Below are 25,852 nucleotides of genomic sequence, written 5' to 3' on the forward strand. Positions count from 1 at the left end.
ATATATATATATATATAGTTTAAGATCCTCCTTGGCCAGGATACGAACCCATGCAAAGTCGCTGGCGAAGTGCGGGGCGAGTGTGTTACCACTGTGCCACGGAGAGTAATATATATGTGGATAGGTCTTCCATCTGTAAAACACTCGGTGCTAGTAGACAACTTTTACCCATTCTATGAAGTCAAAAGTATCCTATAATAACCAGAATACAACATTAAGTATCCTATTCATAACCTGTATATGGTGACCACTACCCTGTTTGAAACCAGTATGTGGTCACTAGCACCTATTATCTCAGCAACACGGGGCAGTGCTGACGCCTTGCTGCTGGTCATCTACATTCACAATTGTTTGACTCGGGTGTGATACGCCTGCTATGCATATTTTATGCGATTAGTTCATTACAGGGCAGAGTTTCTTTCACCCTATGCCCCTGTTACCTAGCAGTAAAATAGGTACCAAGGTGTTAGTCAGCTGTCACGCTCGGCCACGGGCTGTCACGGGCTGCTTCCTGGGGGGTGGAGGCCTGGTCGAGGACCGGGCCGCGGGGACACCAAAAAAGCCCCGAAATCATCTCAAGATAACCACTATTGTTGGAGGCAATGAGTTGTTGACTAACAGATTCACTATAACTCCTACAGACGTGACGGTGTTCACAATTGTTCAACTACAGTACATGCCTTCCTGGCGAGAATAGCCCTATACTTGTTTAAGGACAGGTGCGTGCCAAGCTATATCAAGAAGAGTGTGGTCTCACCTGGATTATAAGGTCCCTTGCGTGTCCTGACCATGTGGTAGAGGAGGGAGCGAGTGTGCTCTGGTTGTAGGGAGGAGAACCTATGGTTGTGGCCAATCACGGCCTGGCCACGAAGCGACTCCACCAGTGTCTCCCCGGCGGCAGCCACCACATCTATACACTTCTTGTACAACTCTGCCAACAAAGCACGCATATTCTGTATATTCACAGCAAGTGCTCAGGAAAAGGTGACATGAAAGACTATTTTAGATGAGAAAGAAGTATACATGTGGACAGGTGAAAACTGAGTTCCCAAATGTGTGTCAGAATTTTTCGACCAAGAAAATAGTTTCAAAGCAATAAATAAATGGAAAGAACTAGGTAGTGAAGTGTTGACGGTAGAATCTATACATGGATTCAAATGCAGATACGATAGAACCCAAAGGTTCAGGAACCCGTACACCAGTCGCCTGAAGGTTAAGCTTCACCTTAACACTCACGTGCTTGTCTCAGAAGCTAGACATAGATATATAAGCATACTTAACAAGGCGGTAAACATAAAAATGTTTTGGATTCTTTCTCACATTGGCCTGCAGGAACATGATAAAGTTGACGCCCTTGCTAAGGTTGCAGAAAATAAAGACGGTATTGAACGGAATCTTGAGTTATCAAATAGGTCCCTTAAAAGTGTCATTAGACGAGAACTCTTGGATGAATAGGAAGAAAGTAGAACAGTGCAAACTGGAACTATCAGGTCCATTGTTTATCACAATGAAATGTGTGAATGAATGATTCATTTATTCCTTCTGAAGATGTATAATATACGAAAGTACTTAAGGAAATTCCTGTTTCAATTCTTCCTCCGTGGTCTGACACTCACATTTTTCATCACGTTAATTTTCGTGATTTACACACACACATTTTATATACAGTATAATATATATATATATATATATATATATATATATATATATATATATATATATATATATATATATATATGTCGTACCTAGTAGCCAGAACTCACTTCTCAGCCAACTATGCAAGGCCCGATTTGCCTAATAAGCTAAGTTTTCATGAATTAATTGTTTTTCGACTATCTAACCTACCTAACCTAACTTTTTCGGCTACCTAACCCAACCTAACCTATAAAGATAGGTTAGGTTAGGTTAGGTAGGGTTGGTTAGGTTCGGTCATATATCTACGTTAATTTTAACTCCAATAAAAAAAAATTGACCTCATACTTAATGAAATGGGTAGCTTTATCATTTCATAAGAAAAAAATTAGAGAAAATATATTAATTCATGAAAACTTGGCTTATTAGGCAGATCGGGCCTTGAATAGTAGGCCGAGAAGTGCGTTCTGGCTACTAGGTACGACATATATATATATATATATATATATATATATATATATATATATATATATATATATATATATATATATATATATATATATATATGCAACAATTATCACAAAAACACTGATCCAAGTATGCAGAATAACCACATGTGAAAAATAGAAAATGCTAAATAGAGCATTTTCTATTTTTCACATGTGGTTATTCTGCATATATATATATATATATATATATATATATATATATATATATATATATATATATATATATATATATATATATATGTTTATATATATATATAAATATATATATTGTACCTAGTAGCCAGAACGTCGTACTCGGCCTACTATGCAAGACCCGATTTGCCCAACAGGCCAAGTTTTCCTGAATTTATATATTTTTCTAATTCTTTTCTTATGAAATGATAAGTCTGTCCACTTCATTATGTATAAGTTATTTTTTTTTTAATTTGAGTTAAAACTAACAGACATATGACCGAACCTAACCAATCCTACCTAACCTATCTTAACCTAACCTAAACTAACACAACTAAGTCAATAAATTATGTTCCTAATATAATAATAATAATTCCAATAAACTAATTGGAAACAATTTATTGAAAATAAAGAAAATTACTCGGCCTATTAGGCAAATCGGGCCTTGCATAGTAGGCCGAGAAGTGCATTCTGGCTACTAGGTACGACATATATATAATCATTAATTCCAAAATGGAACAGCTTACCATTCAAAGGGACATGAAGGACGTGGTGAGTTGTGCCTCTATCCCTCCTCCGCTTTCTGGCTCGGCCAATGTTGGTGGTGGAACTGTTGCTGCTGGTAGCCCTGTTGGTGGTAGTAGTGGTGGTGGTGACAGTGCTATTGCAAGTGGCGGTGCTACTGCTAGTAGTGATGTCCATGCTAAGGGTGGGGATTACGGTGTGGCCAGTGTCAAGACTACTGGTGTTGCTGGTGGCAATATTACCCTTCCCGCTGCTCTCCGTCGCTCCCTGCAGCAGCTGGCCGCCACTCCCCACACACTGTGCTCCATGGGTAGATGGCTGCTCATTATTAGAGGGCTGTATTATGTGTGTAGATACCTTTCTGGGTTTCGAACATTTCTCCCCGGCAGCAGATTGATGAACACCATTGGTAGATGCTCGCAGGTCAGCAGGCAGCTGTATATTGCTAGTTGATGGTTCAATACCACTGGTAAGAAACGGTCCACTGGAATGTGGAGGTACACTTGTAGATGCCGAGTGCCTCCAACAGCATCCCTTTTATACTTTTTAACATCTATGCATTTGGTATCCTCCTTACACTTGACAGCAGATATTCTACACCTGTTAGAATCCTTTTCGTCCTTGAGAACGTCATCCACATATCTGGTAGCATCATTTCCACACCTGTTGGGTCTCTCTGACTCACGGGAACCTGATGACCGAGTCGCCTTGTAACAAATCTGTTTGCCTTCCTCAGCCTGACGGTGCTTGGAAATGAAGTCCTCCAAAGTCGAATCAAAATCCCGCTTAACAGGCTGCTGATGGCGTCCGGCGTCTACTCTAACAGCTTTTGTTTTTACTTTCAGTTGATCTATCTTTTCTGAAATCCGCTTCATGAAGTCGCTAATGGATGAAATGCTAGCCACTGACGAAAACGGAGAGGTGATGGCAGAACTTCGCTTGACGACCTTAGGGCTCTGCGCGACACAGACGGGACTGTTAGGTGTTACATGTGCCTTGGATAGTCCAGAAAGCTCTTTTTCTCTAGCCTCTTCCATTCTGTTTGAATTCCTATTTTCAATTATTTGTTCATCTTGAACACTTGGTCCTGGGGCAACCTTCCTCGACGACTTTCTAGATTTTTCTTTCATTGCCTCAAAACATTCATCGGTATTTTTCGACCGGTAATCACTGTTGATCCTCCTGTCATTGACATCCCTCGCCGAGTTGTCCCTTTTCTCTGTTTGTCCTAATTCTGTTGAGTCGTCATCTCCTTCAGTTCCACTGTTTTCCAATTTACTCCTAAAAAGAGTTGTTCGAGTGTAGCAATCCACGCCATCTGTCCGATCTTCATCGTCACCGATTATTATTTCTTCTTGAACCTCGATTATTTTAACCTCGTTATTTTCTGGTTCATCGACTTTGCACTCAATGTTTACGACTTCTGCCTGGTTCCCGCTCTCATCTCTCGCTTCACTCCCTCTTTGTTTATGCCACTTGGACCTCTCTGAATCGCTCAGAATTTTCCTGACTGGAAATTCTGTCACCTCAGAGTCTTCAAAGGCGGGTTCATCATGCTGTTTACAAGGGAATGATAATTTATTTGTATTTCCTATCTCATTACTCTTCAGAGTAACCGGTGCTTCAGTGTGAGCAACATTTATTTCTCTTATAAATTTTAGCTCTTTTTCTCTTTCATTTTCTTTCGTACGTTCTTGGTTTATAGCGATTTCCTGGTTCTCTCTACAGCTGTATTTCTTGTTAGAGTCTATATTTCCAATCATATTCATCTTACTTCCTATCTCTTCATCTGCTTCACTCAGGCGAGGCTTGCTCGTCGATTTCTCACTCCCTTCAGCCTCATGCACAGACTGTTCAGGTATTGCTTTGCTGTCTTCCACTTTCTTTCCTCCATCCAAAATAATATCCGCACTACTTGCTTTGTCATTTCTATCACTACCTGTTACAGTTCTCCTTTCTTCCTCGCGAATGAATTTCATCTCTCTCTCCCCCATGAGCCTGAGCTCCTCAACGAGACCTTGCATAATACAGAGATATCTTTGTTGGAAAATATGTTTTGTGTGTATGTCTGTAGAAGCACTCGCAGGATCCAATTGTTCGTCACGACGGGTGATAACACTTCCTCGAGTTGAAGTCCCATAAAGTATTTTCAAGCTCTTCGATGTATTTATTTGTACTGGCTGGGAGTCTCGTGGGACTTTATTTCCTTCACCACCCTGTGTTTCTAAACTCTCAGGGGCCTCTGCTACAACCCGTGATGTCGGAATCAGTTTAGTCTCCACCATACGCAGTGATCCTGGTATTGCCTGGTCAACCAACTTATTTTGTGGATTGAGCGATTCTGGGTTGTCTTGGCTCTGCATTGTAAAACCCTGTGTGTTCTGTAGTTTCGGCAATTCCAGAATTTCTAGTTGGTCTTTTTGGGACTTTAGCATTTCTTCTTTTAGTAAGGTACTCTTTAGTGGCATTTGTGAATCTAAAATTTCGTGGTGCTTTAATACATTCATTTGCAAAGGTTGTGATTTTGTAATTTCCTTGTGTGATAGAATAGGCTTTTTCGGGTTATCAGCCGAAGGTGTTTCACTTGTCCGAGGGCTTTTATTTCCATTTATATCAATGTTGGTGACAGTCAGGGCATTTTCAATGTAAGAATTACAATTACTTTTGTTTTCCAAATAAACTAGAGGAGTTTTGTTCACAACATTGTTATCATCAAGGCCTGAACATTCCTGGGTGAATATTTTAACCCGTTTACTCTCAACAGCATCTCTCCCTGTTACAGGGTCGCTGTTTTCCTTAGATTTCTCGCTCTCTTTAAAGTTTTCAGGTTCTTTAGAATTCTTATCTCTATTAGATGGAGTTCTGATTTGCTCCTTTATAATATCACATACTAAATCTGACTTTTCATTGATCTCTGATAAAGTAGGCCTATCTCTTTCTTTTACAATTTCATTCCTCTCAGTCGGAGTTACATCATCTGTTGTTGTTGTTGTGGTAATGGTATCTTTAATCATCACACTTTTGTTCTCGTCAATCGAAATCTGTCCATTTCTGAGATCCGAAATCTGTTCCTTGACAGACATTTCAAGATTGTCATTCTGGGTTCCGCTACTCTCACACCCCACCTGTTGCCCTTGACCGGTACCTTGACAACCATCGTCTCCACTAGGGTACCCATACTGACGAATGGTACCAACTTCAACAGTAGACAAGCCATCCACACACTCGGGCTGGGAACCGCTCACCACATGGATGTGGAAGACCAGTTGACCGTCACTGACGAAGATGCTAGACGACACATCACCGAACTCGCAGTAATCGGTACTTTTTTCTCTTAATGTAATTCCCTTTTCCAGTTCCATAATTTCGTTGATAGCTTCAGGAGGAATTATCCCTGGTGCGGCCACGTCCACTGCCTTGTCCTTATACACATCACCTTCAAGTAATATATCCACTTCTTTAAGTGTTGATACACAATCTTTCCTTAATCCCGAATGGTTCACATCATTATCTTCAAATACGTGAACTGATTCCATGCATTTTACTAGCTTTATGTTACCATCTTGCCGCTCCACCGGTTCTTCAAAAATCTCTAGATTATTTTCCTCTCGTATTCTGATGTCCGCCTTGTGCTCCGATTTAGTAAATTGTTGTTTACGAACATTATCATTGGACTGTGTGTATGTGTCCGTGGTATCACTATTCTTGGAGGGCTTCACCGAGCTTGGAATGAAGCAAATACAAATAAAATCAGACATGACTAATTGCAATTTCCTGACGTTGCGTCTATGTATTTTGTCATCTTGTCTCTTGTCTGTTAGTCTGACGATCTCATGTTCCTCTACATTAATCGTGGTCGGGCTTTGTACCTCATCAGAAGATGTTTGGAGTAATTTAAAATTTGGTACGTCATTTTTGTTATTATAATTTTTGGGAAGTTCATCGTTTGACATTGGCTCTCTATACGCCAATGTGTTCCCCGCCACACTTGTTATCTTGTTATTACAAAATGTTTCATCAGAATTGTTGTTTTCCCCTTCATTTATGTCCTTGGTATTTTCTGTCACATCTGCATCCAAGTCATCTTCAAATATGATGGTTGAAGCACCACTTAAGTCGATATCCTGTGCCGCAGCTCTGTCTGGAGTGAGAGGATCATCTGTGATCTCTGGCTCCCCAGCCCGTAGTTTACCCGGCGCTGCTGGCAATGGTGAGCGGTTCAAGTCGGGCAGGTCTACATCATCTGACACCGGCACAATTCCTACTTCTTTGGAAACTTCATCTCGTGGAGGAGCTGCTTTTGTGAGATCGTCTGTAATTCTTCCAGACACTGTGTCTTTACTAATATGCTTTAAATATGAATCTCTACAAGATTTCTCTTTTTCTGGTAGTGCTTTTGCAGATGTTCGTGCTTCGTTTTCATTTTCAGTTACTTCAGGCGAGGAATCACTAGAAATGATTATACACTGTAGTAGCTCATCTCCTTCAGTGTTTGATAACAGCTGTACATCACCATCTGTGGCTCGCTGTGTCGATGCAGCCCGCAGCTGACCCTGGGCTACTTTATTCATGTTCGACCCTGGCTGCCCCTCCCTAGCGTCTGGAGGCTTCAGCACAGACAAACTAGAATAGTTCGAGTCATACCGTGTCTGGTGCGGGGATAGTGCAGGTACAGCTTGGCGATGTACCGTACCGGGCTGACACACACGCAGACTCTCAGTGTTCTGACGCTGTACAGTGTTGGAATGTGTGGAAGGTTGACGCTGCCCGCCACTGGGATGAGCCTGAAGCTGGTGCCGGGACACTGTGACCGCAGAGTGAGGTTGAGTTGGGGTGGACACGGTGATTGGGTGATGCTGCAGACTGCCATCAGGAGCAGAGGGATGTTTCGGGAAGGGCTCTCTGGACACGACTGTGAGAGGTAGAGCACACTTTGTGCCGTCAGCGCTTAAGCGGTAGAGGTGGTAGGTGGTCCGGGGAGGCGACACCTCTTCTACGTCAATACATTCGTCTTCTTCCATTTGCATTAGACCAGTTTTTCTGGAGTGCTCACGTCCACGAGCACCTCTGAACAAAGGCCGCACTTGTCTCGTTTTTCCCTAAATCCGAATAAATAATGCATAAATTATACATCTCAAACAACTTAGAAAATGTAAACGTTTATATTTAAAACTATAGCAGTTTTTCAAATTTGAAGAAAGTTCCCATTATTTTAACGTTCTGTTTTCTTGTAGAATTAAGGGAAAACACAAATAACAGTAACAAAAAATTACTTAACATAGTCTCATACTTAATATTTTGCATTAATATTTTTGGAACAATGATGCAACATCTTCCAAATTCAAATTCTAATTAGATATTAATCAAAATTCTAATTAATGACTAATGTATTAGTCATTAGTTCATAACAAGGTTCATCTATTTTGTAATATCCAGAAAAAAGCAAAATGCAGACATCACATTAAGACGTTTACTTGGGAGTAATCCGTGATGAGGATTGGAAAGGTTCAGTAATCCTTATCACGGCTCCTAATGATTTTCTAAATTTAAAATGTTAGTAATTATATGGATTTATAAGCAGAACCCAATTTCAATATGTTCCTATTGTGAGAAATGTTAACTATCCTAAGTCACAATGACCTCGGGTGAACCCCGGTGTGTAGTTTAATGCGGACAACCCTCTAAGGGTTGACGGATCACATATTACGGCTAGTAAGGAACATATATACATGAATACAAATGATGGTATCTTGCTGAATATATTTTATTTCGAGGTGCAACTTACGGAGACTGGACTGTTCTCTTTCCACGGAGCCACGACGCACTTGGTGACACGCACTTCTGGTGGAGTGCGTGTGACGGTGGTTGGGCGAGGCTGCCGAAGGGTGGCGGCTGCAGGAACGGGATCAAACTGGCAGCGAATTTCCTGAATGCTGCGCACGATGCTGTCGCCTTGTTCCCATGGCCTGCAGAGGTACATTCACATTGCATGGATGTTTAGGTGGTGGTGGTGGTGGCGAGATGTGATGGAGGTGGAGTGCAGGTGGTAATGGTTTTGATAATGAGGTTTTTCTTAGATTAAGGACCTGCCCGAAACGCTGCGCGTACTAGTGGCTTTACAAGATTGTAATTACTATCCTATGTATCCTCACAATCCCAATGTACCTTCTTGTATATATATAAATAAATAAATAAATGACGGTGGTGATTGGTAAGGTGGAAGTGGTGATGGCGGATACGTATGGCGTTTATACTTAACGAAGTGAGACAGTGTGACGAAGCTATACTTACTTGCCTTTTGTTCTTATCCCAACTCTTTTGAGAGTTGTAAAACGTTTTGGTCCGTCCTGGACCATTCTCAAGTCGATTGTGATGAGGAGGTAGGGACAGGCAATAAATAGGCAAGAGAGAGCTGAGGAGGAAAGTAAGGTGTAGGGGACAGTAGTAATAATGAGAACTGCAGAAGGCCTATTGGCCCATACGAGGCAGCTCCCATTATAACCACCGAAGGAGATAGTAATAGGAATAAGGAGGAGGATGGCAAGGGAGCGTAGGAGAGACAATCAATATCATCTAACAAACACAGTACAGTACATGCAAATTATATTTGAGTTTTTTGAGAGGATAGCTTACGATAGTTAAAAGTTACTTTTCCATTTTTAGTACAAAACGTGAGCTAATTCAGTAATACGAATCGAACTTTTGGGGTTAATCAGTCCATTTGTGTGCGTTTGACCAAATGGTTAATATAATTATGCACTATAATTATTGGATGAGGTGCTGATATACTACATATATATATATATATATATATATATGCGAACAAGCCTGAATGGTCCCCAGGACTATATGCGAATGAATATATATATATATATATATATATATTATATATATATATATATATATATATATATATATACACACACTGGCTCGTGATCCGAGACTTACAGGGATTGCGTGTATTGTAAGTGTTATGAGGTGAGGCTGTGATAGTGTCATGAGGTGAGGCTGTGATAGTGTTATGAGGGGTGAGGCTGTAACAGTGTTATGAGAGTGAGGATGTGACTTATGAGTGAGGCTATGAAAGTGTTATGAGGGTGAGGTTGTGATAGTGAATGACGGTTGAGGCTGAGTGTTATGTGGGTGTGGCTGTGATAGTGAATGACGGTTGAGGCTGAGTGTTATGTGGGTGTGGCTGTGATAGTGAATGACGGTTGAGGCTGAGTGTTATGTGGGTGTGGCTGTGATAGTGAATGACGGTTGAGGCTGAGTGTTATGTGGGTGAGGCTGTGATAGTGAATGGCAACTGAGGCTGTAATAGTGAATGGTGACTGAGGGAAGACTGTCAGTTTAGTGTATGCAGAAAATATGTTAAATAGTCTCAATACTGTGGAAGACCATCTTCACCTATATGTCCTATAGAAGTATTGTTAACTCATTACTTCCCCCGAGGCTGCGTGCGCCTGACTGACGAACAACAGCCTATTTAAATTACTGACATAGACCAATAAACAGTCAACTAGATTAGAGAAGGAATTGATAAATGGCAGTGGTTCTCACCTGGGAGCCACCCAGGTAGGTGGGAGAGGTGTGGACGGCGCAGCGAGGGAGGGTTGGACGTTGGACGTCACCGGCCAAGTCGTTCCATTGCTGCTCTGGACGTTACTCAAGTTCCACCTGCTGATGAGTCACAACACAATCACACTGTACCGGTTTAGTCATACAAGTAATTATAATGACAATATGAGTATTTTTATTCGTATTTGAATGTCAATATTTGCTGTATTTTGAACCCAACGGACAAAAAATACAAGAGTAACCTATAATCAACGTTGATTTAATGTCCCATCAATGTTGTTTGGCGAGATTTACCCGGGCATACCGTTTAGTTGTTAAGGGTCTCTCAGGAGAGTTGGGTTCGTTCTCGACTCTCAATCGGGAATCCAGGGTTTGAATCCCGGCCGGGACAGAAATGGTTGTGCTCGTTTCCTTTTACCTAATTCCAGTTCCCTTAGCAGTAAATATATTCTGGACTTAGTTAAATGTTGTGGGGTTGCATCCTGGGAAGGGTAAATAGTTCGACCTTGGATGAACAGAGGCAACTGGCAAATTAGTGAACCCAGAGTGTGGGAATGCATTTTCTGCCAAACAATTACAGAAAAACCACTACTTCACTACCTCCTGGAATGTGAAGCAGCCAACGACCTTAGAAGAGCTTTAAGTCCCCCTGAACCCATCAACACTGCCACTCTTCTAGCCAAAAAAGGGGTCTAATAGCTGGACACCCTTGTAAATACTGTCAAGGAGTATCCTACCCAGCAATAGTAGCCACACAGTAAGGACTGACAGTTTAAATGAGCACTCAACACACAGTATATCCTTTCACGACCAAAGATCACTTTCACTCCAAAACATCTACCACTTACGGGCTACTCATGCCCGTGCCACCTCTTGGGTGCCTTATCTTCGTCAATCAACTTGTGACCATTCAACTCTGCCTTTAATAATGCTGAAAAGGGTCAACGAAACGCATCTCTTAGCGTCAGGCCTCAATAAAATTGTAAAATGAAGTTTGGAGAATTAATTTTTCCAACTGCCTTCTAAAGTGAAGAAAAATGGAAAATCGTTGATATCACCCTTTGTGGTGATATCAATAACATATGATCTACAAGAAAGACTGCTACCAAAATATTCTCGCATATATATTACATATATTATATGTCACCTCCAAATGAAGATTGGAGGTGACACATCAGTCGAATAATGACGTTTGCAGTGAAGCTCAGGAGCTGGAACCCGATAATAACAATTCTCACTATGTGTACTGAGCCAAAATAGCCTACAACTGCTACCTACCATGTTTCTTATTTGTATATACACAATACTCCTATGACTTACCTTTCCTTGTTGATATGCGAGGCGGTTCGGAGAGTGGTATCACAAGACTGGGTTGTCGTAACTGTAGTTGTGGTGATGTTGGCGCTGGTAGCGGCTGGATCAGGAGTGGTCGGGAAGAGAAGAGCCGTGCGGAGAACAGAGGCGTAGTCCATAGCTGCCTCCTCGAAGAGTGACCTCACCGAGCGCGTGATTTTGAATGGTCTCGTGTAGGTGATGCTGGAAGGTGTGGTGGTTGGTGGTGGTGGTGCAAGAGCAGTGGGAGTGTCGCTGCTTATCTTCGTTACACAAGACGTGGATTGACTGGATGACTGACGGAAAGGATCTTGGCAGACTGTTGTCTGACTGGTCTCGGTATCCGTCGGATGAAGGGGGTAAAGGGCGTTCATTGTCTGAGTAAGACATAACTTGACTTGATGACCTTAGTCTCGCTAGTTGATAGTGCTCCTTGGAGGCAGAGGCCGCCGATGGAGGTACTTGTTTCTCTACAGGTCCTCTAGAGCTAATTGAAGCATTCGTTGGAAGAACGTTAGACACAAGAAATTCCTCGGTACTGGGCTGGAGAAAGCTGGCTGCAGTGTAACTGAGAAATTGGGTTGGTAGTGCAGATTGGTGGAGTGTGGCAGGTGCAGCATCCATGTGTAGCGTGGTTAGCAATGCTGACTGGGGCAGTATGGGATGTGTAGAGTCCGTATAACAGCCCAGCAAGTTTGTAACTTTGGGCACCTCTCGTGTAGTTATCACTGGCTGGGAGCTGGATATTACTAGGGGCTGACTGTCAGCAGTACAACCCACAAAATAACCAACATTGAATGGTTCTGATAACCGACTGGCTAGTGGAGGGGTCACAGTTTTGATCGTCATCTGGGAACGAAGGACATAGGTTTTCAACCGAGTTCCATACTAACTCCAAGTTACACTATACTGACTCAAGGATTGATCACTAGAAACGTGTCCACCGGTAAAACTGCTTGGTTCGTCAGTGCAAGGCGTGGTGAACTCCCGGGAGATTGTTGAGCAAGTAAGATGATGAATTGATCGTCGTCGTCGTGGTGAAAGAATGACGACTGCATTCAGAGCTGGTTCCTTGATACCGTTGGCCAGAACAGTGGCGGTTGTGGTAGAATGGGTGTGAGGAACAGGCGATAGTGGACCCGTAGTCAATCTGCTATCAACAGCTTGGGATAGTGGTGGTGGTAGTGGCTTGGTACCTATTACCAGTTCTTTTGTGGTCAAATGTGCCAGAGGGAGCATTAGCCTTGCACAATGTCTGCAAATCTTCTAATGTCATCACTCCAACCTAAAAAATCAATCGCATAAAATTAAGCAAAGGAAAATAAATGCTATATGTTGCATCAATTCCGAAAAACACTTGTTAATTACAAAAAAGCATGATTATTGGCAGGAAAATAAATCTAGCAGTAAGATTTACTAATTATAAACAAACATTAGTATTGGTTAGTGAACTGACCAACACACTCGAGATATATATTAGCATTATGGCACCATTTCTGAACACGCAATGCCTATGTTCATCTAGAAGTAAGTACCTAAGAGTTTATTTTAATTTTTTAATTTATTTATTTATACAAGAAGGTACATTGGGTTTGTGAGAGCACATAACATTGATGTTCTTAACATTTTTGCAAAACCACTAACACACACAGCGTTTCGGGCAGGTCTTTAATATAATATAATTTTAAGTAGGTAATTTGTAGGAAAACTTAAAGAATTTTAATAGGTACCTTGTAGGAAAATTTGAAGAATAAACAAATGAAAAAATCCACAAGGACGTGACGAGGATTCGAACCTGCGTCCGAGAGCATGATTTGAAGAATATTAAGTTACAATGTAGCATAATTTGAAGATTATTAATTAATAGGTATATTGTAGCATAATTTGAAGATTATTAACAGATACATTGTAGCAAAATTTGCATTCAACATTACAATGATATAATAGCAGTGATTACAATGAAGTTGCATGTCTTGGGCACATATATTGGGGGAGCGGTTAGCACAAGATAGGAAACTATGAGGATGAAATTAAGTACTTTTTGCTTTTACTGTTGAATAAGGCATAAATTGGACAGCATTTTAATTCGTTAGGAAGCGAGTTCCATAGACTAGGTTCCTTTATTTGCATGGAGTGTTTGCACAGATTTAGTTTGACTTTGGGTATATCAAAGATATTTATTTCTGGTGTGATTATGGGTTCTATTATATCTGTCAAAAATAGTTTCAGATCAGGATTTGCATTTAAGAACAAGGTTTTGTACATGCAAATAGCACAAGAGAATGCGTAGAGTGTATGTCTAGCATGTTTAGGGATTTACACAGAGGGGCTGTGTTTTCTGAAAACAGTTTGTTATAATGAACAAATCCACAAGGGCCGTGACGAGGATTCGAACCTGCGTCCGGGAGCATCCCAGACGTTATAGTTCTGATGGCAGATTTTTGCCGAGTGATGATGGCCTTGAGGTAATTTGCAGTAGTTGAACCCCATGCAGACACCGTATGTAAGATAGGGATAGATTAGCGAGTAGTATCCTTGTACTAGTAACGAGTACTAGTGTGCGAGTAGTTGTAGTAGTAGTAGCGAGTAGTCCTTGCCCGAAACGCTATGCGTATTAGTGGCTTTAGGTATTGTATGTACTAGCTCTATCTATAAATCCAACATTATGTTTGTAACTCATCTTCTATGTATGTACTTTTACCTGAATACAAATTTGAATTTGAATTTGTATAATGAGAAGAGTTGGATAACTGTTGTGGGTTGCATCCTTGCCTCGCTGTTTGGGAACAAGATTCCTGTTCCTACTAATGGACAACCAAAGGAAACCTAACCTTATATATTATAATATATCAATGTAAGCAAGATGGATGGAGGAAAGAAAATCAAATGCGATATCAATGTGTTTGCTATTTGATGATTTCGATAGCAACAACATTTGTTGCAAATTATTAAAAAAAATCCAGGTATGAGCTATTCCCCCCCACATTTTACCAATGGTTGTGTAACTGTGTCGCCGATACTTAGCGAAGGTGTGCAACTTTGAGACAAGGCTCGTCACTGATCACATTTTCTGGCCAATAGCTAGGATACGCAATGAATAGGATACGCAATATTCTGCCCTCTTGTGTTTTTTTATATAAATAACTCGCATGTAATTTTTTTTAACCATCTGAATCACGGGAAAGACACAGTGAAGCTGCCATATTACCTCCTCTTATCTATGAGCCAAGACTTTTAATTATAAATTTAACTGAATTTACCCGAGGGCCACTACCACGCTAGTGGCTTCGATGAGGACAGGAAGCCGGCGGCGTGTCAAAGGTGTGGAGGGAGTATGTTTAGCATGTTAGGGATTTCAACAGAGGGGCTGTGCTGCCTGAAGATATAATTTATTATAGTTCTGACAGCTGATTTTTGCTGGGTGATGATAGGCTTGAGGTAATATGCAGTGGTTGAACCGCACGCACAGACGCCGTATCTTAAATTGGGATGGATTAGCGAGTAGTAATGTGTGAGAAGTGCAGAATTGGGAATATCTAACGTTTGAGAGAATACCAACAGTTTTAGAGGATTTTCTGGTTATGTGTTGCAGCGAGTTCTAAAGCTGTATCTTGTCCAATGTATAGCTCAAGGAACTTTCCCTAATTTGTATTATTAATGCCGACGCTGTCTATCTGAGGGTGTATGTGGTTCGCCAATTTATTTCCAAACACAATATAGTGGGTCTCTAATGTAGTGGTGTCTAAATTTTGTGGAAGTTTGTTGGTTGACGAATTGTCATTGACATTTTTTTATAAAATTTGAAGACTCGTGTGTAACTTATTATGACTTTCACTTTGGGAATAACTGTACTGTACTTTTGTGTAAACTGGTTACAAACACTTACGAAAAATAAGTTTCAAAATTTCAAATTGAATATGAATGGTAATAAATGTATACGGTACAATTTAAGCGTAATTTATTATGGGCGAACACAAAGCACTCGTGAAGCAAAAGCAAGAGCTTTATAATACACTACATAAAGGTGTTGTTTATACTCACAAGTTGTAAACAGCAGCCAAAGTTTTGAGGGACACAGCCGCCCACGGTGAGGGACACAGTGACCCAGGTTGAGAGGGGGACACAGCCGCCCACTTTGTGAGGTAACTCACAGCCCCACTCACCTCATAGGGTGACACCTCACAGGGCGACACACCTCACAGGGCGACACACACCTCTCAGCCCCACACACCTCACAGGGCGACACACACCTCTCAGCCCCACACACCTCACAGGGCGACACACACCTCTCAGCCCCACACACCTCACAGGGCAACACACACCTCACAGGGCGACACACACCTCACAGCCCCACACACTTCACGGGGCGACACTCACCCTCTGACTGCCGTTCCCGCGCTGGACGGGTCAGCTGACGGGTCGTCACTGCTTCATTAAGCACTTCACTTGTTTTGTATATACTGTATATATGAATTGTTTTGTTTATTAGACCTGCTTATATGCATCTATATTTGTTCGCAAGTGTTACCTGTATGCAGAATAAAGAAGTTACACTCAGGTTGTCAATTTTATGAAAAGAGCTAGAAAACACTCTCTTCAACATATACAGTATTAGTGAATACTAGACACTACAAGATATTCTTATATTCTATCTGAAGTTTGCTAGTGCTGACTAGTATACTATATAGCTTTACACCCATGTTCCTTTTTAATTCCATATATGGCTAACAGTACTGTGAGATGAGGATATTATATAGGTGAACTTGCAGCTAGCTCATTATTTATAATATTCTTTAATTCCTCATATATACAGTAATCTATAATAGCACACTGTTAAGTACCTAAGCTTGTTAATTTATAGTCAGATTACAGTCAACCAGAAAGCAGCCACCATCCTCAAACCAGATCAGTTTGGCCTTGGGATTTTCATAGGCTATGAAGCCTACTGCATTTTAGCTCAGAAATGTTATTTTCACCATTAAAACTGCAGATTAAATATCTAGTTATTTAAAAAGTACCGTATGCAGTTAGGGAATAATAGCAACAATTAAACATGAGGTAAACCTCCAATGAAGTACTACCTACATTTTTCTTTTTCCAAAGTACAGTACCTAATATCAGAACTGTACTGTAATTTAAAATATGACACGTAACTGACCATGTCTCAAGCTTTTCGATCACTGTGACATGTGGCTATAAGGTTCATTGGGGGAAAAAATAAAAAAAAGTCATACAATGAGACATGCGGATTTTGATAAATCGCATCAAATTATTTGTTTTCAACTTTTCTGAAATGTTTGCCTAGAATTTGGCTTTCAGAACATGAATTTGTGTAGTAGCTGCAGCTATTTGGCTGCGATAGAGGAAAATGTCACCACTACCTGTTACAAAGTTTCTCAGCCCTATGTATAACCATTATGGACAGCACAATAGGCACTGTGGAGTTAAACAGAAACGTAAAAAAATAATCAACACAAAAATAATACATTTACAGAAAAACTAAGAATAAGGAAATGTGAGTCTGGTAGTTATGAAAAATAACACTAGGAAATGAAGGGTATCAAAGAATTTAAGATTAACACATGAATAACAGCAAAACAGGAATGCAACAGTGTGCTATCTGGGATGCTAAAACATATGGCTGGGGAACTTCGCAAGTGGTGCAGGTCCCTTAAAAATACTTAAGTTCTACCTTTCTAGAGCGAGAGTCTAGAAAACCTGAACTTTATTAATTTTTTGGTCTCAACAGTAACTTGGCTCTAGTCTTTAATTACTCTTTAAGGTTGGTGGCAATTGGGTCCACCTGCCATTGGCTTTCTCATAATGATCTTAAATGTTCTAATATAACACAACATAGGAAACTCTCATCCTAGTGCATAGAGGGGATCAAGGATGCTACCAAGACCAATCTTTAATGGTTAGGGCCTAACTCCATCACAAATATTTAGTCACTCTTCAAGCTTGTCACTGTTATGACTCCTACACCAATTAATAGCAAATATGAAGTGTTGTTTTCATTAATTTTTATGTGATGTTTTAAATATTCATAATATAGGTACTAAGGCTTACAATAGGACATTTTAAAAATTAAATGGGGTGCATAAAAAAAATTAAATTAAACAAAAAAATTGTATGAAGCGATCCAAGCATATGGCACAATAAGATGTCATCACCATACACTGTGCTGCCATCTCTTTATCTTGGCAGGCGGTGCCAAAACTTCCACTGTGCAAAACTTATTGGCTCTCCACTATACAGTACCTAAATATGTATCTATCTTCAGGTTATCTTGAGATACCTGGTTGATGGGGTTCTGAAGGTTCTACTCCCCCAAGCCTGGCCTGAGGCCAGGCTTGACATGTGAGAGCGTGGTCCACCAGATGATTTCGGGCCTTAGCGTCCTTGCAGCCCGGTCCTCGACCAGGCCTCCTTTTTGTTACACATCCCCAGGAAGCAGCCCGTAGCAGCTGTTTAACTCCCAGGTACCTATTTACTGATAGGTAACAGGGGCATGAGGGTGAAAAAAACTCTGCCCATTTGTTTCCGTCTCTGCCAGGGATCGAACCCGGAAGCTCAGGACTACGAATCTGAAGTGCTGTCCACTCACAGCTGTCAGGGCCCCCACAGCCTAACATATAGCAAAAAGATTGAAAAGGTGACATTCAGCGGAAGGAAAAAGTGAGTGGTGTGGATGTGGTAAGGGAGGCAGTAGGGAGGGGTAGAGATGATAAGTGTGGTTGGACATTTGAGTGATGTGGGTGCATGGTGGGTGTGGATGGTTAAGGGTGGAGGGAAGTAGAAGTGTGGAATAATGGTAAATATTTGTCATCCCCACTGTTGATGAAATTGAACTTAAGTCATACATGCTTTAAATCTTCCCTTCTCTTTACTAAATATATCAATTTAAAAACAATTGGAGCCATTGAATTATAGCAAAATAAATTTGTTATCACGATGTTAATGCAACTAATTTTCTGATCAGACATTAAGTGTTTTAAGTAAATACAATAAGAGATTTGATGTATGCAATGAAAATAAACTAAATATTGCAACTGGGCAAAACTGTTCAATGATGAAAGGAACCAATTTTGATTATACATATCAGTTGTTTTCAGACCAATATGTGAGACTATCAATGTATTATCACAAGTTAGGGAGAAAAAAAAAAAAAGAGAATGAAAAGTTACAACTGGTTTACATTTTACAATTTCATTAGCAGTCAATGTGATGAGACATCCTTCAGTTACTAACTGAAACACTATCGTAAAAAAAAAAAAAAAATTTGCTGTCTATTGAAAGGATGTCCTGATGCACTAAAGTTCATAAAACTATCAGTAATAGCAAGACATTGCGAGAAAATTTGTTATTTTTATGTTGTAATTTATGCTTATGGGTGATTTAGGAAAATTTGTTTAACTTATGTTATTTATCTGATCTTAATCTCTAGGAAACCCATAGGGGATGAAGAAGCCTGTGAAGTGTTCTTATTTTGACTTAAGTTTCTGACTTTCTAATTTTGAAGTTTTTTTTACTTAACTGCAGCATGAACTTTTTTTTTATATCTATTTTTAGAAAATTAAATTAGGGTGCCAGTCTCCAAGTGAGGGGTTCATACACTTAAATATTTTAAATATCTGGTTACATGTCAAGAATGGAAAATTCCAAGAGGAAATGAAGTATCATAGTTAAAATTACCAAGCAGTCACATATTAGCATTGACATTTCCCAAGGTTCTTTGGGTGAGGGAAGCATCACTCCAGCCATACACTAATATGGAAACAAATAGTGTTAAAAAGCTTCAGATATTACACAAATTTAAGTTAATGACATAACCAAATGTTTGGATAAATGATGCCATCATTTTCAGTACAATTAAGTGATGGTTATATCAATTAGCTCAATAAAATATGGGATAAAACCTAAGGATAAAAAATAAGCATATAATGTATTAATTTTACTTAAATGAACATGTTAATGAAGGTTAGAATAATGTACATAATATATTAATCACACCATTATATGAATTAAAATATATATAATTATGAATATAATAAAAATCAATACAAGCACTTAAGTTTTATATCCATTGGTTATTTATACATTTGTAATGCAAAGAGTTCAGTCATTCTAGAAAGCAAGCAAGCATACAGGTCATCTTGACCTTGATATATATTTTATATACTATAAAATAAAAAGACTGTATCCATGAAAGTAATAACATTGTGTTATTATTTGTATAACTTTAACATCACTTGCCTATTTCAATGTTTGAAATCCATAGAAGCAATAGTATTTCTTACTAAAAATATAGTATGTTTAATGACTTGATTAACATTGGCACACTACTGTATATATACCGATTCCCTCTCATTATAAGAATATATTTACATACATTATTATACTAGATTATGTTTCTTTAGTTTTCATTGAATAAACAATTTTTAAATATAAATTCCAGGGTTGCAAGTCAGAGTCTACAGAGGGAACGAGACAAGCATTTTATGAAATTACAAATTTCCTTGTCATGACGTATTTGGAGCAAAATGAAACTTTATCGTCAACAAAAAAATAACTTGAGTTTATAGAAAAAGGAGAGAGATTTTAAACAAGAGAATTTTGTCAGCTGGTATATTAAAAATAACAAATATGCTTAAATGTTTCCAATTAAACTTGATAATCCTCAGGCCTGAGAGCATCAGGATCCCACGCTCTGATGTTTGCCAACGACTTGTTCAACTTGTTGCACCATATTATTCTCTCTTCCTTACTGTCTGAAGACAACAAGTGTCTGCAAGAAAAAACAGGTTTACAAAATGTTAGCAACACACACAAAAAGGACACACAAGTGAAAGAGGAAAAGTCAGAAAAATATCAAATACTATTAAATATGTGTGAGTAAAAAAAATAGTACACTCTTTAAGCCAAGTCTGTTGAAGTCATCTTGGTTCACAAGAACATGTGTATTAGTATGAAAACACAGAGAAGAATATAGATGAATATAGTAATATAGATGATGTATATACCCTTCATATCTTTAGTGCCTATACATACACGTGCAAACAAAGGAGCAGAATATAAAGGCCAACAAAGAGGTACTAATAAGAGCTAGAAAGAGCATAAGAAAGATACAGCAGAAAAAAGTGAAAAATCAGCCCAAGCTGTCAGTCACTCGAGAGAGCAAAACAATAGTACTGTAAAGGGTAATATGATTGAAGATATTTGAAGCCAATATCAAGCTTTTGGTCGATTCCAATTCCGCCTCCCAGCCCAGGCGGTAAATGCATAACATTCACTTTAATGTATATATGCATTGGGTTGCATCCCCGTGAATTACAGCTTGTGTTTCAAGCAGTCGAGCCTGGGTGCATATGGAAACTGGTGACAATTTGTAACTAGTTAAATAAGATTTTTTTTTTTTTATATACAGTGTACTGTATAAAAGAGTTCTTAGCCACTAGCACACACAGCATTTTGGGCAGGTCCTTAATCCTGATTTTCCCCAGAATACAGTACGACCCACCAAATCGTTTAACAACCAGGTACCCATTCACTACTGGGTGAACAAAGGCTACAGTTAAGGATTGGCATCCAGTCAATCCTCCCCAACCAGGATACAAACCCTGGCCAAAGTGCTTTTGAAGCGCCAGGCGAGTACTTTACCACTGCTCCACAAGAACTGCACTAATATATATTTTATGTTTTAGACTCCAATATATATATTTTAGATATTGGTAAGTAGTGGTTCTGCATGCAATTTATCTTCAAACTAATGAGCCCGGGTAAATAATATGCACCAGTCATTTCCCTGGTTATGAAATGAATTTTATATTACTCCCAGCTGGTGATATTTGAGACTTCCTTGAAAATACTTGCCCCAGTTCAAAAGTCCAAAGTGCACTTCTCAATATGATTCACACACAGATGTCTAACTATGCAGTGAAAGGGTTAAGCAAAATGAAAAATAAAACCAGGCAACACAAAGATCTTGTTTCACTAAGGTGTGAGTCTAGATAATTTAAATTACCAAGAAGTTTTTATCTTCATAAATTATATTAGAAAACACAATACTTAAATAAAAAAAACCTACTTAATAACTAATGTTGATCCCTGGACTTCTTGTACAAGATTGGAAACGTCCCTGGAATGAGCTGGCTGGACACAGGTCAGCTGGAAGGTGTGTTGTCGAGCACATATATCTCTGGCAACAAGTTCAATGCGCCGAGTGGTGCATGTGCGCAAGTCAATCTGTCCACAGGCCTCCTATGAAGAGAAATAACATGTGCATTATAAAATCAATTAAATTAATATGTACTCATAATGTCTTAACAAGCTTTTCAACAGAGCAGCATCTCTTCCCAATGCCACATCCATGGAGATATTGTATTTTCCCCTGACATTTCACACATCCAGAACATGTTCAATATTTCAATCAATTTTGTATATTTTGAAACTTTGATATTTTGATCACCACTTTTCAAACCTATTTTTCTGTGTATTCAAATATTGTAACATTGCACATACCCCTGCAACACCCTGATTTACATTGCCCTCTAATATACTGTACAGTAAATCCTGTGTGTAAACTAAACAATCTTTTAATTATCAAAAATACAAATACAAGATTTCCTTTTAGAGATATACAGATCTTCACAGTTTTGCACTGCATAAACAGCATTCACTGTGCTTTTTCACTTTTGTTCCAATCTCTTTTTATGACATGGTGTCAAGTATGTTGTAAGCTTTCCATAAATTCTGGCCTGATGGCCTATATTGTCTATCTGAAGCATAGACACTTAAAATGTCAGATTCAGGTCATGTGCCTTAAAAATATAATTATATATAACACTTTTGTGCAGGTCAGACACAGGTGACCTTTATCTTGAAGCAGTATTGATAAGGACCAAAAATTTAAAAGCAAGGTTTTGCCATAGAAATACATTTTCACATCTTTGCAGAAAATTTTAATAAACTACTACTTTAACAAAAGTGAAGTCACTCTTGTCTTCATAACTGCTTTCCAATAAAATTGGTAGGGTACCCATATCTTCAAGGGCTCAGATATTATGTTAGTGTATATTATTAGCTGTTTACATATGAAATCTTTAACGTCATTTTCAAAAGAAGCGAACTTGACTTAACTTTTGCTGCCTTAAATTCTGAGGCAGCTTTCTCTTCCTATGAGATGCAGGACCAATTAAATGTGTGCTTCAAAAACAGGCCTGTTTCAACTACATTAAACACATGCTCTAGCAGGTAACCCTCAACTTCAACAAATGCTTTCAACACTTCAGCAAGAGCAGCAGCAACAGCCTCACCAGTTATCTGATTATGATATTGTGGGTATTGCTTGAACTTATCAAACCATCCTTTGCTTATATGAAACAGCTCTGAGGTTGATAAAATATCTTCAACTAGCATTAAGCAACTGTAAATTTTTAACGCCTTTGCATAAATTATGTTTATGTCAATTGGCAGGTTATTCTGATTCTGGTTTACCCCCTTCCCCAAAACTGCTAATATACAGTATTCTAATTGATTTCTTAGAAGCACCAAGTTGCTTAGATTTGTTCTACATTCTTCCTAATTGCATGAATGCTAGTTTTGTTCATATTATGGCAGTGGCAGATTACCCAGCCTCAAGCATCATCAGGATTGTATTCTTCTCTATCCCTTTCACTCACATTTGCTTCTTTGAAGGGAGTGTGTGTTTTTACCAGATGTAGAAAATATGGAAAACAAAATATTTGTATGAAATTATGAGGAAAAACGTGGTAGTTAAGCATGCAATACGGCGAGGCAAGAATGTCATACATGTGGAGGAAAACAAGTCATGAGAGATACTGCTACACAGTTGCAATGACATGCAACTAAATAGCATCTGAAACTGAAAGACAAGAGCTACAAGAGAGGTTAGAGGCATTAAATATGACAAAGTTAGAAGAGAAGAAAAAGAGGCAATATGATCACTACATACAAAACAGTAATGGAAATTTACAAAATTGATAAGGAAGAATTCTTGAGACCTGAAACTTCAAAAACAAGAAGTCATAGATTTAAGCTAATGAAACAAAGCTGTTGAAGAAATATAAGAAAATTTACTTTTGTAAACAGAGTGGTAGATGGTTAAGTGAGAAGGTGGTGGAGGCCAAGACCGTCAGTAGTTTCAAAGAGATATACAACAAAGAGTACTGGGAAGACGGGACACTACAAGTGTAGCTGTCATCCAGTAATTACACGTAGGTAATGATACAATAACAGATAATGCTGTTTTGACACTTTCAGCAATTTGCACATTTAGGATGTTAGGTCACTTTTGGAGCTATGGTAGTGGGGTTGTGGTTCATTCCTGAATTAGCACTTTTTAATAATGCTTAATGTAAAAGTCCTAAATCTCACTATTTTTTGTAACTTTAGAAATCATTAACTTTAAGTGGAGAAAAACTGCCAACATACCTTTAGGAAGCAAGGAAAATTAAATGGAAAAAATATATATAGAACAATAAACACTATAATTTGAAAAGTGTTAAATCACATTACTCTGCCAACCCAATTATACCCACTTAACTTCACGGTACTGGTGTGTGCAGGCAGATCCCGGAAACCAATGTTAATCAATATGAAAAATCTAATGGAGGCATATCCTAGATCAAGTCCAGAGTAATAAGTCGAGATAAATCTTACCTTCTTGCTCTCGTCATCTGGGTACCGCCAATAACGAAGGTGCAGACCACTTAGTACACACCATCGCCGATTCCAAGCCCCAAACCCTCCAATATCCTCAAACATGGTAAGAAAGCCACGCTCTATAATCCCTCCTTCAAAACTGCAGCTAACACGCATGAGTAGATGGCCATCAAGTGGAGAAGAATAGAGTACCTGGAAATACAAACTAATACACTACTTGCATTTCCTATAAATACAAAAATAACTGTCTATCACTATTTAGTTTCTGGCTAGCCAAAGCAATTGCCAGATCATCAGACGTTATTGTTTTTTATATCCAACTCCTATATCTCTTGTATTTGCATCTGGAAAACTGGTTATATTTACAACAATCCTACAGTTACAATACTGGCTGAATATATTTGTTCATGTGCTTGGTCATGAACAGACCAAATTAAAATGTTTCCACCACTTGTTTGCAATCCACTGATATGATAAAACATTAAATTTTTTACCAGTATAAATGTTTAATTGTATGTAAATTTTCGAAGTGTACAAATTTCTGTGCAGTACATGGGGAATAATTGTAATGTTACCAGAACTGATGATAAAGCTGTAAATGGCTATTGGCAGTTACCATCAATCAATTACTGATATTATCCTAATTTAATTCAAAAGAAAAATAAAGGCATAAGGAAGCCCTATTAATTATTTACAAATATTTAAAAAACAAACGTTGAATGTAATGAATCACCATTTTCTAGGTGAGCCCCGGAGGCTCCCTGGGCTAATGTATGTTACATTAGACCGGGACATTAGCTACCAGGGACCAGTGCCAGAACCTGACCCCTTCAGAGAGGTTTCAGGGAGCAATGGCCCTAGAAAACCCCCTTGTCGTTGGGGGTTTTCCTTATCTGCCATCGACCAGGATTAGGCACCCAGAAAGGTTGGCATAACAAAACAAACCCCAAATGGTAAGAAACTAAAATAAAAAAACGAACAGAGGTAGAAACTCCGTACAATCCCAAGGAAACAAGGAAACAAGCAAACATCACAATTTACTGCCGCGCCAATTGTCCGCACAGCACTCCCCGCCCCGAGATGGGGAGGGGAGCCCCGGACCTCACCTCGCCAGCTGCCTAGCACCAGTTCGGAAGCTAAGCTTCAACCAACGCGAAAAAAACTGACAAATGGGAGGGAGGGTTGCCAGGGAGCCTCCGGGGCTCACCCAGAAAATGGCGTTTCATTACATTCAACGCTGGTTTTCAATTGGGAGCCCCTATGACTCCCTGGAGCTTCATACCCAAAGAGAAGGAAAGGGCTGACCTGGGAAGCAGCTGCCACAAACTCCGCAACGCGAAGTAGACACAACAGGCAACCCAAAGCAACACAAGAACGCACAGGAGGCAGACACGCTCACAAACTGGCGGCCAGGAACTTGT

General features: G+C 39.3%; 2 protein-coding genes across 7 annotated transcripts in view; both read right to left on the bottom strand.

The window, feature by feature from the left end:
• Window positions 1-759: 759 nt before the first annotated feature.
• LOC138367864 (uncharacterized) lies at window positions 760-16,144 on the bottom strand. Its single transcript, XM_069329896.1, has 6 exons — window positions 15,789-16,144; window positions 11,736-13,032; window positions 10,398-10,517; window positions 8,623-8,803; window positions 2,840-7,936; window positions 760-931 (listed from the first exon to the last, which is right to left on the bottom strand). The coding sequence occupies exons 2-5, from the start codon at window positions 12,119-12,121 to the stop codon at window positions 3,179-3,181; spliced, it is 5,445 nt and encodes a 1,814-aa protein (XP_069185997.1). The 5' UTR covers window positions 12,122-13,032; window positions 15,789-16,144; the 3' UTR covers window positions 760-931; window positions 2,840-3,178.
• A 3,544-nt stretch (window positions 16,145-19,688) lies between these two features.
• The window catches only part of LOC123764087 (anillin), a 54,552-nt gene continuing 48,388 nt past the window's right edge, over window positions 19,689-25,852 (bottom strand). For 3 of the 6 annotated variants that reach the window (XM_069329898.1, XM_045751618.2, XM_045751617.2), the window contains 3 exons: window positions 24,429-24,623; window positions 21,835-22,007; window positions 19,689-20,535 (listed from right to left, as the gene is read on the bottom strand). In XM_069329898.1, coding sequence (XP_069185999.1) covers window positions 20,412-20,535; window positions 21,835-22,007; window positions 24,429-24,623 — 492 coding nt within the window. In that variant the 3' untranslated portion in view covers window positions 19,689-20,411. The remainder of the gene's footprint in view (window positions 20,536-21,834; window positions 22,008-24,428; window positions 24,624-25,852) is intronic. The other 3 variants (XM_045751620.2, XM_045751619.2, XM_069329897.1) reach the window with 2 other exon arrangements.

The sequence above is a fragment of the Procambarus clarkii genome, chromosome 23, assembly GCF_040958095.1.
Source record: "Procambarus clarkii isolate CNS0578487 chromosome 23, FALCON_Pclarkii_2.0, whole genome shotgun sequence".
Classification (NCBI taxonomy): Eukaryota; Metazoa; Arthropoda; class Malacostraca; order Decapoda; family Cambaridae; genus Procambarus; species Procambarus clarkii.